The sequence below is a fragment of the Quercus lobata genome, chromosome 4, assembly GCF_001633185.2.
Source record: "Quercus lobata isolate SW786 chromosome 4, ValleyOak3.0 Primary Assembly, whole genome shotgun sequence".
NCBI lineage: Eukaryota > Viridiplantae > Streptophyta > Magnoliopsida > Fagales > Fagaceae > Quercus > Quercus lobata.
This window is the reverse complement of record NC_044907.1, coordinates 69,426,187-69,447,303: the sequence shown is the minus strand read 5'-3', so window position 1 is coordinate 69,447,303 and position 21,117 is coordinate 69,426,187. Positions and strand designations below refer to the sequence as shown.

At 35.4% G+C, this 21,117-nt stretch overlaps 1 protein-coding gene across 1 annotated transcript; it reads left to right on the top strand.

Moving 5' to 3' along the window:
- Positions 1 to 7,600: 7,600 nt before the first annotated feature.
- On the top strand, positions 7,601 to 8,260 carry LOC115985700 (F-box protein At3g07870-like). The gene has a single exon (XM_031108615.1). It carries the CDS (start codon positions 7,601 to 7,603, stop codon positions 8,258 to 8,260), a length of 660 nt encoding a protein of 219 aa, XP_030964475.1.
- The last annotated feature ends 12,857 nt before the right edge of the window (positions 8,261 to 21,117 follow it).

Genomic DNA, 21,117 nt, shown 5'->3' with positions numbered 1-21,117 from the left:
ATATCATTGAGTAAATTTGTGAAATCAAAATATTCATGCTTTGCTTGACTCTATTTTGTTGTGTATTGTGTATAATTGCTTACTAAATGTATGGCTCAACCCATCATTACAATTTTTAGATTAAAGTTTAGTTAGAAAACAGAACCTTTGGACTGCTTCATAAGGTGCAAAGTAGAGTGTGGGAGTTTTTAGGTGACTTCACTAATGCTTGAAGCCTTATATAATTTTTTGTTATTTTTATTTCACTTAAGATTTTATAGTATTTGGAGATTATTTTTAAATTGTGGATTTTTTATATTGTAAGTGGTTTATTAAGAGCATTGCTTATTTGGAGTTTTATTTAAATTTGAAATTAATTATGTTTATTGAGTTATATAAGATCAGCAAGTTAGTTATACATATATATTCATGTTCCATGGATTGGGTCATGACAATCTTGCCAAGGACCCTGTCCATGGCTACGGTTGTTGCTACTCATGGCAAAAAGCAAGGTGGCAACTGGCAGTGCAATTGGGACCGGTGTGCTTAGCAACCATAAGAGCATCTAGGTTTTCACTTTTCCTTTTCTTTTTTCCTTTCATACTGGGTATTAGTGATTTGTAAATGAAGACATTTTTTGGGGTCATTAGGGCCCTTTTTATCTTGTATTCTCTTTTTGGTTGTTGTATTTATAACAATTTAATTTTTTCAAGGAGTTTTTATGGATTGGTTCAAAAATTTTAGGGATTAATTATAAAAAATTTAAGGTCTATTTTTTTCCCCTTTTGTGATAGAACTAAATTTTAAATTTTGAGAACGCCAAATTTTAAAATTTTGGCGGAGGGGCGGTCCTTGTATTTTTGTCTAATTTTTGAATTTATCCTAACCTCTAATGAAAAATTTAGAAAGTCATGGCCCCCTGCCCCCAATAGTGAATTTGTCAAAATTCACAACCAATAAAAAGATATTAAATAAGTTTGTAGCCATTAGTTACAACTAACTTTATAACCAAACTTTATACTTACACCTCGCATGCATAATAGACTATTTCATCTTATGCTATACCCCACATGCATTGTTAGGGCCAAAGAAGTGTCTTTTTTATCTTCACTGACTTCCCTCAGTCAATTAACCCAAATTCTGGACGTAATTATTATCATAATTAAGTTATCATCCAAATATATATATATATATATATATATATATATATGCATTCTTATCTCATATGGGAATGTTATATATATAAATATATATTAGTCGCTAACCTGTGCGATACACGGGAATAACTACCGGATGATTTTAGGGAAAAAAAAAAAAAAAAACCTTTCATATTTGATATACCGATATGTGTCTATTGGAAGGTCATAATTCTTTATATTGAATATATATTAAAGGTGTCTATTGAATGAAAATGTACTTATTGAACGAAAATGTGTTTATTGAACGAAAATGTGCATATTGAATGAAAATGTGTCTATTGACTGAAAATATGCATATTGAATGAAAATGTGCATATTGAAGAGTCATAAACATTTCGGTATGAATAGTGGTTCATATTCATTTGGTAATTTTTTTCTCAACTTCTTCTTTTTCATATTTCTTAGAAACACAAGAAACTTGTGGGTTTTCTTCTAAATTACTATTTGTAGAATCCAATAAACTTGGTTGTGTCATGGGGAGAATTTTGTGCCCATACACTATTGCACATAAAAAGCCAAAAAATATAATTGGACTATGAACCAGTTATATATAAACTATAAATTTATATGGTGTGAAAATCTAATTCAAACTCAAAATAAATTTCAACTAAAACATAAAAATATTTTTATTACAATAGTCAACTATGAAACAATAAGAAGAATAAATTGTGAAGTGCAAATATGCCAAACGCACATTAAATGCCACATGTTTGATTTTAACTGCCATTATACTTTGATTTTACCACCAAAGTCTGGCCATTCCAAGCATGGTAATACAATCTTATACAAATTAGAACACAAGTAATAAAATTGCCAACAACACAGAATAGTTTATAGGGTATATATTAATATTGAAGACAACGTTTCAACCAATAACAATACACAATGCCATTCTTAGAGGAAAATATTAACATAAAGCAAATGTGCAAGATTCAATTTTTTACAATGGCCAACAATTAAAGTATCAGTATAAAGAGGTATCTACTTCTTGATTATAGTGTCGAAGTCATGGCCATTTCATAAATTATTGTTAGGTTCTAATTAAGACTTTAGGTTTAACTGTATTTTCACTTTATTATGTAATGTTGGCAAATCATGATCAAATTGTTTAGTCTTCTTTTAGACTTGCTCAAAGTGTGTTTATGTGTAAAGTTAGAATCGAGTATACTACAAGATTTATTGTGTAAATCTGCAAGGCTTGATTGATCGAAAATTAGACTCGATCGATCGAAGCTCATGCAGATTGTTTTTCTGTAGAATTTTCCAACTCAGCCCAAGTCCATGTGACATGTAGGGTTTTATGTTTTGCCTTAAGTATAAAAGGAAAAACCCTATCCACATTTTACGTTTGTTGTTTATGCTGTGTATGAATCTCTTGTGAAATCTAGAGGTGTTTTCCTTCATACATACTTAGGGTTATCAAGAATCAAGATTCATGTCAAGAGCTTGATGATCGTTTCAGTTTCTGCATAAAGAGCTTAAAGAAAAACACAAGTAGAGGTACTTGTGGTTGCTGTGAATTCAAGAAAGAAGTAGTCCGTGGACTCGAAGCTGTCATGGGGTCATGGTTGTAAGCTTAGTAGTTTAAGTTGCTATTGTGTAAACTTCAATTCTTTCATAGTTGATCTGTTTTACCTTGAGGATAGCTAGGTTAAATCCTCTCCAGGTTTTTTTACTGGTTTGGTTTCTTGGGTTATCATATTATTGTTTTCTTTATTTTCCACACTGTTTTAATGATATGATTTATTTGTATTAACCTAGATCTGCATAATTTATCTAAATTAGTCACTTGGCTAAATAACTAGGTCAATCTTGTTTGTGTTTTAAGGGGTCTAAAACTGTAAAATTATAATACAATCTTGCTCTATATTATGGCCATAAGAAAATATTAAAACAACCTGTAATACTGCTTTAAACCAAATCTCCATTGCAACTACCTGATTCAAACCCAAATGTTAATGGAGATGAGGAAATACAAAACAATAACTCCAATAACCAAATATGCTTAAATAAATAATCAAAGCCATTAAACCAAAAAAAATGCCAATTCAAACTCATTTTACAAAGTCAAACAGTGCACAAATAACAATATGTTGTGCAACTTTGGCACACAAAGTAAGGCAAAAAGTATGTAACCGAATAGTATAACACCATCTTCTCAAAAAAAAAAAATAATAATAATAAAAGAAGAGAATAGTATAACACCATGATCAATACTTAGAGCAATTTCTCAATCACGGTTGACCGAATTATTTTCCAACCTTTCCATCAAGGGAATATAGCGCCAATAATGTTGTTTTCTTACTTCTGTGCTCCTCGGGCAGAAAAGAAACCGGGAGAAATAAGAAGTGAATGTAAATTCACAAAGAGAGAGTTAAAAGATAGATTAACGGTAGTAAAATTGTATTGAAACGTTTTGTTTAATCCACCAAATGAAAAGACACAATGTTTCGGTGTTTTAAAATGTAAACATGTCACAAATTTATATAGCAATGTGGCGCAATAAGGAGTGGTCAACAAAAAGTCAAATGTTTTGACTATTAAGTATTATTAGATGCAAACCCGTGCAATACGCAAAAATAAAATAAAATAAAATAAAAATAAAAATATTTACTACAGTGAAAAATACTATTTCTCTTTTAAGAACTCAAATGATAAAGCTAAAAGCTAATGATTAATTAAACCAATATATTTTTTTCCTATCAAGGGTCTTAAATTTAAGTATGAATTTCAAATTTGTGTGCTTCGTATAACAAGTAGTGTCAAACAATAGGATGATTAAATAAAGATGGATTGAGTATAGTATTATTAACAGAAATAGTTTAAAATTTAAAAAAAAAAAAAAAAACCAATAAAATGGACCAAAAATGCAATTGTAATTAAAAGTTAAAAGTGAAATTTCAAGTTCTATTACAATCTCTCACAAAATATTTGGTTCACAAACTACAATCATTGTTACTCATATGGAGTTTGGATTGTGCACCTATACTTGCAGTTTAGAATCTTGACATTGAAATTGATAGATGGTAAATTCTCTTTAGAATCATGTATATTCTTTGAGTACATGACTCCTAGACTACTTCAACCACTTCAAGTACTTTGTTTTATCCACATGACTCCTAGAATCAAAACTCAAAATGAAATACTAAGGTCATCACCATAAAATATAAATGCATCTAATTTGACAATAAGATCTGAGAAATTAATCACTCACCAAATACAATTATTCCTACCGATCATAACCATTTGAGCCAAATATCAAAAACTAAAAATCATTTAGATGGAGACGGAGAAATCAGGAATGAAACAAAATTCCTATAGAATGCAATATAGAAAGAGAGGCAGAGACAAGCCAACTCTTAAGAACAAAAGTGCAAGAGCATGACAACAAAGGATTAAGACTTGAAGAGATGCCCAAAGAACCAAAAGAGAAGACCACAGTGCTTGATTAAACTTAGGTTCAACTTACAACATTTACAAACCACTTAGCTGCCAAGTGCCAATACTCACAACTTTCAACAAACACCTGTTGCCCACTAAAATGATACCAAGTGAAGGCCTAAGGCCTTGACATAGCAACTTTGAAAAGTATTATAGGTCCTATATAGTTTATGCTTCAACAGTTTGTACCAATTTAAAAATATGCCAAGGGGAGTACAACAAACATCTATTAGACAAAGTAATACCTTACATGAAACCTAAGTAAAGTTAAGTAAGACCCACATTTGTTTTTGCTAAATAATCAAGTGAGAGTGGCCCTTACACACACTTCAATCATTTAATTTTTAATTCCATTTTAAAGAACAAACCACTTGAAAGATAAATATTCACATAAAAAATAGGCAGGGAAGGTAGGAAGTTAGTTTAAATTGTTAATTTTTTTGTATAATTGGTCTTCTCTCTTGTTGGTTTTTTTGTGTAAGTTATTCTATCATACTAATGATCTTCACACATTTCAAGTCACAGGGAGAGTATAGAAATTTGACAGAAAGTCTCAAACCCATTAATCTTTCTTAGCTTCACAGTGAAGTCTGAAGGGCATCAATAAGATCAAAATTAATTTAATCCTATAAAAGAGAACAAAAAAATGTATAACCATGTCACTTCAAAAACATTTAAGGGGCAACATAATTGGCAATCAAATATCAAATATAAATTAGAAGAAGAAAGATGTATATTAAGTAATGAAGCACACTTGCAGCCCATGCCTCAGTTCCAATATGACAACAAACAGAAGCCAAATTCTCAGCCTCAATGCTTAAATCAAGGAGCTAATTTACCACAGATAAAGCATGACAAATTGACCCTTAATATCACGCCCAATGTCTGACTTTGTTCTTTGCATTACCTTAGGAATATTTTATGCCTTTACTTTATAACTTTTCCTTGTACAAATTACTTTCTATACATAATGTAAATAGAATTTCTCATAAACATATTTCAAGCTTGAATCACTGTCCACGATTCCAACATTATGAAAAGCATGTAAAATTTTCAAATTGATCATACCCTTTCTGGCAGAAACAATGATGATTTTTGTATTGCATGAACATGATGGAGCCGATGATGCCAAAGCTAATTCGTCATATTAGCATAGTTGATTCCTGTTGCAAAAAGCATTGAATGTTTCTTCAAAGTTTTAAGAAAAAATTTATTTAAAATTGAAAGTGAATAAGAAAAACCTAAACAATGAGAGATGTGGATAAGGGATTCACCATCATTGTCTAGTTTATGATTTTAATGGTGACCCAATCATCAGACCTGATAATGTTCATCATTGTTGTATCTTCATCATCAACTTGAGCCCTTGCATCACTATAACACATGGCTTCAATTCAAAAGTAGAAAAAAAAATTATGACAAACAATTTAGAATGGCAAAAAAGAATACATGGCCGACCCTCTAATGATCTATAGCCTCAGAATCATGAACACTCCAAAATCCCTATACTTAAAATAAAAATAAAATAAACTTAAATATATTAATTGATTTAATCACTATATCCCCAATGTATCATGTCTTAATTTTTTTTAAAGAATTGACATATCACTGTGTGATCCATGTCCATATTTCTTAGTCTATAGCCAACCCCAAATTTTGGGACTAATGCTTGGTTGATGTTGTTGTTTTAGTAAGAACAAAAGATTTATGTGCACTTAGTGTGTCCATAATTACATCGAATTATCAGTTTTTGCTTTGCACATAAATGAACAAATCAATGTAGAATTTGATTATTAATATGAAACAAATATCAATGCAACATTCAATCCTATACTTATTTAATCCAACGATTTCCTTAGGATTAGAAACAGAAGTACCCAAACTAAAATCAATATTTTTAGTGATTTTTGTAATCTAAAAAAAAACTGACAAAAACAAAAATTGAGAAAATTGAGGAAAAAAACATTTTGATAGAGAATCCAAAAACCCAAAACAAAAACGAAACAAATCAAAACCTACCCAACAAAAAAACTCAATTATAAGTAATGTTTTATACCCAAACCTACAAAATTGAGAAAAAAATTTACCTTTGTCAATGTCGGTTCTGGCAATCTGATGGTCTAAGTCTGGCAAGGGATGGTGATGACCTGCCATACGAACTCTGTCTCCTCTGTATCGCGAGCGTTTTTTTTTTTTTTTTTCTCCTTCCCTTTCTCTGCATCACTAGGTTTTTTTAGTTGCAAGTCATTTTTTTTTTTTTTTTGACTTTAACCATTTTTTTTTAATATATATACACAAAGATTGTCAAACGGTGTTAATGCTGGGAAACAATATAATGTATAACTTTTTAACTTAAACGTGTCTGAATTTTAGATAGGTACTTTTCTTATTTGTTAGCACCTTATTAATTATAGGAATCCACTTTCTCTCAACTTCTGCTATGAGATATATATATATATATATATATATATATAGAATATAGATATAGATATGAGATGTAAACAAAGAAAACCAACCCCACAAATTCTTTATAATCCCTTTCTTCTTCTTCTTCTTTTCCTCTCTTTCCTTGGAGAATTCAATTCTTCACAATCCCTTTCTGCTTCTTGATCTCCCTATAGAATATAACACAGTTCATCAAAAACAAATACTATGGATTATTCTCAACCAGCTTTTAATCAATCCTACACCTGTCCCCTCATCCTTCTTTGCTCAAGTGATTTCCGTTCTGACCGTCATGACCAACTTTATCATTGTGGTATTTGTATGAGCGAACCCTGGAAAATAATAAAGGCTTGACAGGTGACCTCAAATATATCAACTTGCCCTTGGAATATAGCAAGAAGTTTATTACTGTTCTGTACTGCCGTGGGATCTTGTTCTTTTCCTATATTGAAGTAAAGGATCAAGTCTCGGAACACAACTTTTTCGTGTACTATATTCACGCAGCAAGTTTTGACAGGTTTCCTTCACGGCCCGCCATGACTAATGAAAGCAGGTTGGCTTTTGGGTTTGGTTTCCATCCCGGAACCAATGAGTATAAGGTGGTCAGAACAGTGGAACAAGAACAGCCTACGGGTTTGGAACAACGAATTGAGGGGTTCACTCTTGGCAAACCCATGTGGATGATCAACAGAAAGAACCCGTTCTTGCTTCGGGTGCAACCCTATGCAGCTTCGTTTAATGGAGCACTACACTGGTTAGGCCAAGATAAGCAAAATGGTTCAACAATTATAGTTTCATTCGATTTGGAGTCCGAAAATTTTCAACAGATTCCAACTCCAGATAATTGTAAATCTAGACTGGATAGGAAAGATTGGCGCGTTGTAGTGCTAGGAGGGTGTCTGTGTATGGTTGATTATAATGACCACAAAAGGGCTGACATATGGTCAATGAAGATTTATGGTGTAAAGGAGTCTTGGATTAAAGAATACACCGTGATGCCTTTTGAACGTTTGATAGGACCTAGTCGACCTCTATTTGTACTGCCAAATCGCAACATTTTGATCGAGTTGCAATATCTCCCAGAGAGTTTGTATGCTTATAGTGTAGATTTGATGACAACCTACAAGATAAGAATTCGTGACCTCCCCCCTCGCCATTCATGCCGAGTAGTTTCTGTTGTTGATGATACTCTTTGACAGTACATCAATTTTGCGGAGGCAGGAGAGCCAAGATGTGTAGTAGTATGGGTGTAATTCTTGTAAAGAATCAAGAATCATTTAGCTTGTTAGTTACAAGATTGGTTCGTTAGTTAGTTGGTTGTAAGATTGCAAGAAGTATTCAAGAAGTGAAGCCGATTTATTAGATACAAGTTACAAGTTTTTTGTTGGTTGTTTTAGCCAACAAGTCTTGCAAGTAACTCGTATAAAGAAGTTGCTATTTTGTTATTTTGGCCAGTCTTGAAAGTAATTTGTATTAGTGCTTGTAATCAATATCATTTCATCATTAAAGAAATTAGACGCAATTTTCTCACCTCTCGGTCTCTTTCAACTTTTTTTTTCTTTTTTTCCCTCGAATTAGTCAATTTTAATTCATTTTCATTCATTTCCTTATTGGCATGATATAAGTCCGGGTGAAGCCACGTTACAATCAATAAATGCATACAACTAAGATTTTCGAATTCATCAGTTAAAACTTTTTGAAATCTCGATAGTGAAATCATGCCTACGATTAAGTTCCTTTCTAATTTTGTAGTGGGAGTCCGACGCAATAATGCATATCACGGGAACCCACTTATAAATCAACTATTTTGAATTATATAAAACTGTTTGAATTTATTACAGCTTTTTATATCTTATTATTATTCATAGTTCCATTGATGTGATTTAATCCAATTCAATCCAAGCCTATCATACAACAAGATGTCAAGAAGCAACTTTTCTAAGCTGGGTTACACCCACATTTTCAATGATAAATACAATTTTCCTCGAACAAGTTACATGAAAATAATAATAATAATAATAATAATAATAATAATAATAATAATAATATTATTATTATTATTATTATTATTTCAAAATTGAAGAATATACATATGCATTAGCATCCAATGTGCTAAAATATGCTTTGTTTAGTTAACCAAAATACTACTTTCGTTTCTTTAACACACAGTTTTACAATTAATTCACCATACAATTCATCTCTTAATTTAGCATATCACACATTAAAATAACTTAAAATAATTCCTACCGTTTAACAATAATAATACCCACCAAATAAACTACAAAACCAACCCCACAATCCACCACTGCAAACGCACAATCCCTCCACTACTACAAACTTACCATTTGAAACCCACAGCAAACCAAAACCATTTCCACAATTACTAGAACCCCCACGATCCACAACGATCATTGATGTCATCATCGGTCCACCATCATCACTGCCACAACCTTAAACGACCTAGACCAATGTGCAACGACTTGAGAGAGGAGAGAGATGGTGTAAGAGTAAGAGAAAGGAGTGTGGTTCGGGTTGGAGAGAGAGAGAGAGAGAGAGAGAGGTCTAAAAGGATAGAGAAAAAAATGAATACAAAAATAAGTGTTAGCATCACTATTGCAATGCTAAAAAGAATTAGCAAATTTTTGCTCAAGAAACACACTGGACGGAGGGTTATTTGCTCTTTGGTGTGCTAAAATTGTACTTTGGGGCCTGCTAAAATAGCATCTTGAGTATTTTAGCACAATTAATGCTAATACTCTAATAAGAACTGGCATTGTATAAAGTTTTATAGTTATACGTAATACTACAATTTGGTTATAACTTACAACATATGAGAGAAACCCTTCATGTAGGATCATTTCTTTTATCAAAACTAAAAATTATGGATGAATAAAATAATTTAAAGTAAATAATTTATTTTATTTTATTTTAAAATTTTAAAAATTAGTAATAATAAAATTTTAATCGAAATTGTATGTTAAACTTAGCTGATTTTGAAAATATAGATTTATATAGAATAAAATTTTGTCTAGAATAGAACTAGTTTAATAGTTGCAATATATTTGAGGTAAGAAAGAGGATACCATACCGTACCGGCCGGTATGTACCGTACGTACATGCACCGGTACCAAAACTCCAACGTTTCGTATCTATTTAAATACCAACTGTACCAGCTGTACTTGTCACTATAATATATGATATGATATTGTTATTCAAAAAATTGTTTTGTCATTAAAACCCTTTTATTCTCTCCTATTTTAGATAAGTGACACTTGGCAAAAAAAACAATCCAAAGGCTCAAAAAACCCAACATCCTTGTCTCTCCATATGGTCTTTCTTTCTCCAACTTCATCGCCCGAAGCGTCCATATCAAAACTCGTGAGAGAAGAACAAGTCATTTTTTACGGACAACCCTGCTCACCAAATCACGAACCCAAAATCCCCAACTCAAACCAAACTAACCTCATCTGAAACACATATCAAACCTGATCTAATTTTTCACAAATACCGTCTGTAAAAACAAACCACCATCCGTAAAAACAAATAACGAAAAAATTAAAATTTAAAATTTAAAAATAAATAAATAAATAAATAAAAAAGAAGGATAGCCAGACCCATAATAATCCATCATAACCGAATCCCATTTAGAAATCGGCCAAAAAAAAACTATTTAATAAAATGTCATTTAAATATTTAACTTGCTGCTGGAGTGTTGGGATTTGCATAAAAGTCCAACCATATTCTTTTCCTGACAGAATGATTAAGGAACTAGCTAAATTTGCTGTTATTTATTACTTTGCTTCAAATAAAGCACTAACTATTCAGCAAAAAAAAACAAATAAAGCACTAACTAATACTTTCAAAAAATAAAAAATAAAGCACTAACGAAAAAGGGATTATCCACAACTGAAATTGCTTTAAGGGGCCGAAATGTTTGAGCTGAATCCCTCCACTTGGGGCTTTAGGACGAAAATTGTCACTATTTTTCTCAAGGGTTGTGAAAGTCAAACAAAATAACTAGTGCTAAATAATTTTTTTTTTTTTTTTTTACATTTCAATCTTGTGAAAAAAAAAAATATATATATATATATATATATATACAAGATAGAATTTCTACTCTAGTCTAATCTAAGTATATATATGCGTGAAACTCTCTCCTGAAAACTTGAACCTCAGTCCTTGCCCCTCTCTCCCCCACACACTCCACAAGCATTGATTTGGTCATCGTTACTATACTTCAAATGTTTTCAAAAAGTTAAATTCACACATTTTAGAGCATTCACAATAAGTTAAAAATCATAGCTTTAAGTAACTTAAAAAACAACTTTATCTATTTTAACAACCCACTTTACAATTCACTCAATTTCAAAAACTCCATATTGTTAGCAACTCATTTAAAATAATATAAATAACTCATTAAAATATTAATAAATAACCGCCACAAAAACCAACAAAACAACAACCACCTCCACCATCGCCCCACCAACCACAACCACAAATCACAGCAAAAGGAAAAAAAAAATCCAGCTCCCAACAACCTTCCTCTTCCAGTTCTCAACCTGCAACCACCAACCACAGCAACAAAAACAAAACAATCGGACCAAATCAGAAATCAAACCACAGCAAAACTTAATAGAAATCAAACAAATCGACCCACACTGATACCCACGAACCACAGCACAACCACGACATAACCACGTTGATACCCACGACCCAACCACACCGATACCCACAAACCAAGTTGATACCCACGGACCCACAAACCAATCAGACCCACAAATCAACCCTCAAACCACTCTAACCCATGCCGATACCCACGAACCAATTGACCCACAAAACAACTGACGAGAGAGAGAGAGAGAGAGAGAGAGAGAGAGAAGTGAGAAAGGAGAGAGAGGAGCAGTTATAGATTTTTATGAGAAATGAGGGAATATAAAAATATTAAAAAAATTTATGTTTACCTTCATGCTACAATGACCTATTATTGATAACAGCTCACTATAGCATGAAGGTAAAATACAACTAAATAATTTAGCTATAGCAGCTTTATTGGAGGGCTTTTTTGTGTGGTTGAGATGCTAAAATAACTCAAAAGCTATTTTAGCATCTTTATTATGAGTGCTCTTATAATTTTTTTTAAAATGAACCTTTTTTAGCCAAATAGCTACCCCACTAAATATCGTTTTATTGGATGTGTATTTTAATAAATCCACCATTTGATTACATTTTCTTTTTATAATATCAATGTTTACAAAATTTCTAAATAATCAAATATCAATAACTATGTCATCAATCAAATATTAAATTCAAGTTTTAGTAGTCTAAAATTATAACTAAAAAATAATTTAAGGATCGAATAGTAAATAATATCCAATCGACACGAAATTCGACATACATGTTAAGATCATAAAGAATACGTAATTCAACAGTTAGATTTTTAAAATATGTAGTCATATTGATTTTTTTGTGGGAGTTGTAACAAAACTAAGTCCTTTGGAACAAAAGGGTTAGATTTCTTGGAGCAAAGAATATCACAATTAAATAAAACTATTAACATCAACTAGTCGCAAACCCACGCATTGCACGTGCTAATTTTTTTATGGTGGTCTCTCTTTTTTCTCTTTTCTTTTTTTTTTTTTTTTTTTTTTTTTTTTTTTTTTTGAAATTTTAACTAATGTTTAAAAAAAAAAAAAAAAAAAAAAAAAAAAAAAAAAAAGGTATATGTAAGGTTTTTATTAACTAAAAAAAATGAAAAACCAATTGACTACTCCATAAATTACACACTGCACTACATTTACTACCCAAAACAACTTATAAATTAAAACACAAATCCATCATACAACTACACAATCAAAAAATTAACTATAACATAAATTACCTTTTGAAGAAATTTTCACAATTTTTGGAAAAGCTTAAATTCAAATAAATAAATTAGTTTATCTCAAAAAAAAAAAAATTGTCTTCATAAAGTGTCCTCATGAAATGTTACAATGCATAAAAAGAAAACCAATAATTTTTAATTCATCTTACTTATCTTTTTTGAGAAAAAATTATTATCAAAAAATAATAAAATTTTTCTCATAAATTTAAAAGGAAAGTGTAGGGTCCGATTTTTCTGATCTGGCCCAATATGCGTGGGACTTTAGACCAGCGAGCCCGGTACAATGAATTTGTAGAGAGTGGGCCAAAGAGCTAGGCTTTAGTGTATGGACAACAATTATCACGGTGTTTTACTCGATAGGGGGAGATGGACTGAGTTCATCTGGGAGAATTGGTACTCGGTACAGTTCCGGGAGCCCTTTCTAGTCCCTCTTGTGTGTTGGGGGGTCTTCGCCCCGCCCCTTCTGCTTCTCTTTACTCCCATTTTATAGTAGTTTTCTTCCTCCTGAATGGGGTCCCTAGGGTAGGTGCTTGTCCCATCAGCCCTTTCTTCCAGTTGTTGGGAGTGGTTGCAAGGACAGAGAAGTATGGCCGTGTTAGGCACAAGGCCCTGAATGCAATAATGACAGCCTTTCCTTAAAACACTCTCGTTGTCCTTTTCTACTTTAGTACTTTTCCCGCTCCGTGGGATGATAGGGAGTGTCACTATCGGTGGCAGGTTACCTCTTCCATCCTCGGCTACACTGTGCCAAGGAGGGCTCTCCCCATAGTCGAAGAAGGGTTTTTCCTCCCCGTGACCGAGGAGGGATTTTTCCCTTGGGCTGGGCCTTTGGCCTAATATAGACATCGACATGGGCTTAATGGTCTTTTACCCCCCACAATAGCCCCTCAAAATCCTGTTGTCCGGGCCCTCGAGCAAAGATGAGGGTTTTGGTGACATCGGGCCTCCGTCTCAGCTTGCCACATCAGGCCCTCCACTAAAGGCCAGAGCCTCTTCGTTTGCCTAAGACGCGTTTCCGGCCATGAGACATTCTTTTAATCTATCCAAGCCGCGTCCCTGTCGCTTCGATATTCGAGGCATGCTTTAATGAGGGTCCCTTCATGAGGTAACATAAATTCAACGGTTGAAGATCACTTTGGAAATTGAACAAGATTTATTTCGCCCGTAATTCCTTTTTGGAGATTTGGGTAATTTGATTGCCACCAGGTTTGCCTCCTATATAAGAAGCACGATGGGAGGTCATTCCCTTTATTTGTAGACCCTTTGAGCTTTTCAGATTCCTAACTCTCCAACTGTTCCCAAAGTCCCCATTACCAGTGTGACTGAGCTTTAGGAGGTGGAATGGTCAAGGCTAGGGTGAGGGTGAAGGAACCACACCCTCTTCAGAAGCCTTGGGTATCTTCAAGATTCAGAATGGTCCGGTCAGGACAAAAGAGACAAAGGCTCAAGACATTTCTTCTCCTTAATAAGGCAAGAAAGGAGCCTCTTCTTCCTTCAGCCAAAATCCGAAGTAGGTGGAGGTCGCATCAGATTTTTGGTGCGACAGCACTGGGACTTCCATCCGGTGCCGTGTGTTATGCACGTGAGGGCTTGGACTTCCCATCGCCGGTACCACCCATGCTCGCTCGATTGCTGCTAGAATGATGCTCGCTCGATTGCTGCTAGACCAAGTATGGGGATTTGGCATCCCTGCTTCTTCCTCTCTTCCATCACTGGTGCCATCCAGACTTGCCTAGTCGCTGCTAAAGCAAGGTTGTGGACCAAGTGCCTCTACTTCTTCTTCTCTTCCATCGCCGGTGCCACCCAGGTTTGCTTATTCGCTGCTAGAGCAAAATTGAAGGATCTATCGTTCCCCGTGTATTCCCCCTTTTTTTTTAGTTAGCTTATGACATAGGCTTGTCTAAGCCCTTTTATGTACATTGTACTATCTCTTTATCTAATAAAAGATGATTTTATCGCATTTTATGTATCCTCTCTTTTCTGCAATAATTATTTTGTGAATGAATGTGCTGGTGTCTTCTCTTTCGAACCGTACTTAGAACCGATGCTCTTGTCGGTAAAGAGTTACTACTTTAAGCTTATCGAAACCCACGGGCATAACAATGTCGACTTTAAACAGGTTAACTATATAGGACTAATTGGGATAACAGCCGCACGTTCTGTATTGCGGGCAGGGTAACTTCCTGAGGACATGTAATCTGAAATAGGCTGTCCGAGGGGGCCGCTGGGTACTAGGGTTTTTTTCCGCGCTTCCGATGATATTCGTAGTTTTAACTTGTTTTCGGTGTCTGGTCTAAGGACCGAGGCATGACTATACCTAGTCTGAACATTCAGAAAGGCACCATTGTGTGTTAGTTCCCATAAGGCCGGGGGGTTGAGGACCATACGAGACCTCCATTCTGCCTAGGACTTAGGTCTTTCTTGAAGTTGCTAGTTTCCCGTAGGTTTGAGTCCGAGAATCATGCAAGACCTTGGTTCTGTCTAGCACTTGGGCTTTTGGAGTGTCTAATTTCCCTATAGGTTTGAGTCCGAGGACCATGCAAGACTTTGGTTCTGTTTAGCACTTGGGCACTCTTGGAGTGTCTAGTTTCTCCATAGGTTTGAGTCCGAGGACCATGCAAGACCTTGGTTCTGTCTAGCACTTGGCCACTCTTGGAGTGTCTAGTTTCCCCATAAGTTTGAGTCCGAGGACCATGCAAGATCTTGGTTCTGTCTAGCACTTGGGCTCTTGGAGTGCCTAGTTTCCCCATAGGTTTGAGTTCGAGGACCATACAAGACCTTGGTTCTGTCTAGCACTTGGCCACTCTTGGAGTGTCTAGTTTCCCCATAAGTTTGAGTCCAAGGACCATGCAAGACCTTGGTTCTATCTAGCACTTGGCCGCTCTTCGAGTGTCTAGTTTCCCTAAAGGTTTGAGTCCGAGGACCATGCAAGACCTTGATTCTGTCTAGCACTTGGGCTCTTGGAGTGTCTAGTTTCCCCATAGGTTTGAGTCCGAGAACCATGCAAGACCTTGGTTCTGTCTAGCACTTGGGCGCTCTTAAAGTGTCTAGTTTCCCCATAGGTTTGAGTCCGAGAACCATGCAAGACCTTGATTCTGTCTAGCACTTGGCCGCTCTTGGAGTGTCTAGTTTCCCCATAGGTTTGAGTCCGAGAACCATGCAAGACCTTGGTTTTGTCTAGCACTTGAGCTCTTGGAGTGTATAGTTTCCCCATAGGTTTGAGTTCGAGGACCATGCAAGACCTTGGTTCTGTCTAGCACTTGGCCGCTCTTTGAGTGTCTAGTTTTCCTAAAGGTTTGAGTCTGAGGATCATGCAAGACCTTAGTTCTATCTAGCACTTGGGCACTCTTGGAGTGTCTAGTTTCCCCATAGGTTTGAGTCCGAGAACCATGCAAGACCTTGGTTCTGTCTAGCACTTGGGCGCTCTTGGAGTGTCTAGTTTCCCCATAGGTTTGAGTCCGAGGACCATGCAAGACCTTGGTTCTGTCTAGCACTTAGCCGTTGGAGTGTCTAGTTTCCCCATAGGTTTAAGTCCGAGGACCATGTAAGACCTTGGTTTTGTCTAGCACTTGGCCGTTGGAGTGTCTAGTTTCCCTATAGGTTTGAGTCCGAGGACCATGCAAGACCTTGGTTCTGTCTAGCACTTGGCTGTTTGAGTGTCTAGTTTCCCCAGAGGTTTGAGTCCGAGAACCATGCAAGACCTTGGTTCTATCTAGCACTTGGCCGTTAGAGTGTCTAGTTTCCCTACAGGTTTGAGTCCGAGGACCATGCAAGACCCTGGTTCTGTCTAGCACTTGGCCGCTAGAGTGTCTAGTTTCCCTACAGGTTTGAGTCCGAGGACCATGCAAGACCCTGGTTCTGTCTAGCACTTGGCCGCTAGAGTGTCTAGTTTCCCCACAGGTTTGAGTCCGAGGACCATGCAAGACCCTGGTTCTGTCTAGCACTTGGCCGTTAGAGTGTCTAGTTTCCCCACAGGTTTGAGTCCGAGGACCATGCAAGACCTTGGTTCTATCTAGCACTTGGCCCTTAGAGTGTCTAGTTTCCCCACAGGTTTGAGTCTGAGGACCATGCAAGACCTTGGTTCTGTCTAGCACTTGGCCGTTAGAGTGTTTAGTTTCCCCATAGGTTTGAGTCCGAGGACCATGCAAGACCTTGATTCTGTCTAGCACTTGGCCGTTGGAGTGTCTAGTTTCCCCATAGGTTTGAGTCCGAGGACCATGCAAGACCTTGGTTCTGTCTAGCACTTGGCCGTTTGAGTGTCTAGTTTCCCCAGAGGTTTGAGTCCGAGGACCATGCAAGACCTTGGTTCTGTCTAGCACTTGGCCGTTAGAGTGTCTAGTTTTCCTACAGGTTTGAGTCCGAGGACCATGCAAGACCTTGGTTCTGTCTAGCACTTCAAAAGGTTCCGGTTTAGCCCTCGGCTTCTTTGTTGTATCTCAAGAGTTAGCCCCTTGACAAGTGCACGAGGGTGCATATTCGGCATCCGAAGCCCCTTAAACTGCGCTACCCAGCGGTTCTCCCCTCGTAGTGAACACTTCGAAGCGTGTCCCAAAACGAAGGCTGAGCCATGATAATGGCGATGTGTTCCTAGAAATGATGAGGGGCTTTCGCGCAATTCACACCACTGCCAAAATGATCCTCTCGAAGGATTCTTGTTGATAGGAGCTTGACCGTGACTAACCGTCATATTCGCCAACGCACAAGCTCTTCCCACAAACGGCACCAATTGTAGTGTCCGATTTTTCTGATCTAGCCCAATATGCGTGGGACTTTAGACCAGCGAGCCTGGTATAATGAATTTGTAGAAAGTGGGCCAAAGAGCTAGGTTTTGGTGTGTGGACAACAGTTATCACGATGTTTTACTCGATATGGGGAGATGGACTGAGTTCATCTAGGAGAATTGGTCCTTGGTACAGTTCCGGGAGCCCTTTCTGGTCCCTCTTGTGTGTTGGGGGGTCTTCGCTCCGCCCCTTCTGCTTCTCTTTACTCCCATTTTATAGTAGTTTTCTTCCTCCTGAATGGGGTTCCTAGAGTAGGTGCTTGTCCCATCAGCCCTTTCTTCCAGTTGTTGGGAGTGGTTACAAAGACAGAGAAGTATGGCCGTGTCAGGCACAAGGCCTTGAATGCAATAATGGAAGCCTTTCCTTAAAACACCCTCGTTGTCCTTTTCTGCTTTAGTACTTTTTCCGCTCCGTGAGATGATAGGGAGTGTCACTACCGGTGGCAGGTTACCTCCTCCATCCTCGGCTACACTGTGCCGAGGAGGGCTCTCCCCATGCCCAGGAAGGGTTTTTCCTCCCCGCGACCGAGGAGGGATTTTTCCCTTGGGCTCGGCCTTTGGCCCAATATAGACATCGACATGGGCCTAATGGTCTTTTACCCCCCACAGAAAGTTAGAGAAAAATTCATTTTTTAATGAAACCTATTTATAACATTTTTTTTTTTTTTTTTTTGTTTCATTAAAAAGTATATAAAATTTTAATTTTTTATTTTAGTTTTGAACAAACTTTCTCAGACCTAGTTTTTTCGAACCTACAATCCAAGCGGTGGCTTATGACGATTGTAACTCCTTTTATTTTTTATACAAAAATTAAATCTAGTATTGATTGTATTCGTCAGTAAATTATTCCTACAAAAATTTTCTAATGTGAAATATTTTAAAATGAGAAGATTATATGATTGACTAATTTGTTAACAATTGTTAACCTTTGTTATCATTATTCACATAGTATTTTAATAATTTTTAACATTATATGAATTTTTTGTATAATCATATAATATTCTTATTCAATGTATTTTTCAATTAATTTTTATCTTCTCTCATTTTTCATTAGTTAATTGTGACATTTATTATTACTAAACTCTAATTTAAACAAATTAGCGGCCATGTTATTATCTTTTTTCTTTCTAATTTTTTCTATAATTTTTTAATGATTACTCATTTAAGGTAATTTAAAATCTCCATTATTTAACAATCAAAATATTATCTCTCTCTTATTTTTAACTCTTCTCATTATTAATTTTTCAACTTATTGTTACACTTTTCCTAACCGTTCTCCCTCCCTTTTACATTCTTATCTCCCCATTATCTACCTTAGTTCATATGTGGTAAAAAGCATATTTTATTCTTTAAAATTTATTGAAGATAATTAATTATCCTTAAGAATTGAACTATTTCTAAAAGTATTTTTCATCTCTTTTATCTCTACAATTATATCATTCTATTATTTTAGATTTTATGTTTCTTTTCTTTTCTTTTCTTTTTTCTTTTCTTTTTTTAAATTGGGTGTGTATGAGAGATATTATCATTTTTTGAAGCGGTCTATATTCTTCTAAATTTTTTTTTTTTTTTAAATATTGTGTTAAGTTTTATTATTTTTTGGTACAACTAAATTATTTTAAGTTTCAAATTAATGATTCAAACTTCACATTATCTAAAAGAGATTATCATTTATCATGATAATCAAACCCTATCAGAAATTTACAATTGATATTATTCAAATAATTGATGGACATGTTCAAATATAGTCATGTAAATTGTATTTTAATATAAACTCAAATTCTCACTTCCAAAATATCTAAGAACTATCTAAAATCAAAAATCTAAGAAGGAAAGAGAGTACATGTGATGGGAAACTCAAAAAACACACTACCAAAATATATCGACTCAAAGTAGAGACAGAAAAAATACAAAAATTCATTTTAGACATCAATCTAAAATAGAGTTGCAAGAAAGAATAAATAAGAGAGAGAGAGAGAAAGAGAATAATCACCTTTTTTGAGAGAGGGTGTGAGAAAAATTGTAAATTTATATAAAAGAAAATGAGTAAAACAATACTCAAAAGAAAGGGTATAGTTATAAAGAGCAAATTATCCAAATCATGCTACCTACGTAATAAAATAATAGGGATAATTACAGATTACCCACCTGTGGTTTAGCCCGAATTTAACTTATTCACCTGTGGTTTCATTTTTGACACTTTACCCATCTATGCTTCCCTCCGTTACTATTCTGTAACCCACCTCCTTTTCAGACGGTACTCTAACACATAATTCATCAAAAACAAAAACCAAAATAAATCAAACACTCTTCACTCTCAAAACACACTCCCATCTGAACATATGCAAATTACAACAAAAAAATTGGCAAAAATTATATTTAACTTTCCCACACTTTCTCACCAACCAAACAAGTTAGATCCACAAAAAATAAATAAAATAGATGAAAAAAAAAAATCAACAATGAAACCAACTTCAATATTCATCTAAAGATAATAATTGTGTGTAACTTTCCCACACTTTCTCACCAACCAAACAAATTAGATCCACAAAAAATAAGTAAAATAAAAGGAAAAAAAAAATCAACAATAAAACCAGCTTCAATATTTATCTAAAGATAATGAGATTAAGCAATCTGCACATGCCAAATAGCCAAATAAATTACTTGCTTAACAAAGAGTCAGCTCATCTGAAGATCCCTTCTCCGATCCATGTTGCAGATCACAAATCTCGTGTTAGAACTCCTCTCAGTTCTGTCCTTGAACCTTGATTTCTCACATAAAGACCCAAATCTCCTTCGATGACAACAAAGAAGGCAAACTCTTATGAAGATACATATGTGAATGAACGGAATCATCAATCTCTGTTGTTGATTCATCTGAGGAGAGGGCTTTGGTAAGTTCATTCTTGAAGCCAAGGAAAGTATTACACAAGAGGAAATGCATACCTCACACGTTGACACGCCAATTGTCAGGAGTTAGCCGAAAAGAGAGTTATCACCGAGAGAAGCAATGGCCGCAAAGCTCCAGAACAATGACAAGATCGAGGAGCTCATCCACACAAACCACAACACAGAAACTAGGGCTGTCTAGCACCCGCCCAGCCCAAAGAATCCAACCGGCCTGACAATCTCCGAATCGATAACCGCCCGATCTGAGTGGTGGTTCGGTCGGCTGCAAGTCGCTAGCGTGAAGACTCGATACGATCCGTTCAAATCTCAATTTAACTGCTTGAGAAACCGAAGAACCCGACCCGCCCAATGCCTATCTCTCTTCCAATCGCAAATCTCGTGTTCCGGCGAAAAACCGGTAAGTCTAAACTCAAAACTCCGCTGATATAATGAGATCTCGTCTAGTTCTCGACAAATATAGCGAGATCTCGACCAAATCTCGA

What these genes read in the sequence shown, in the direction of transcription:
- LOC115985700 (XM_031108615.1), top strand. Translation starts at nt 7,601, where the DNA reads ATGACTAATGAAAGCAGGTTGGCTTTTGGGTTTGGTTTCCATCCCGGA.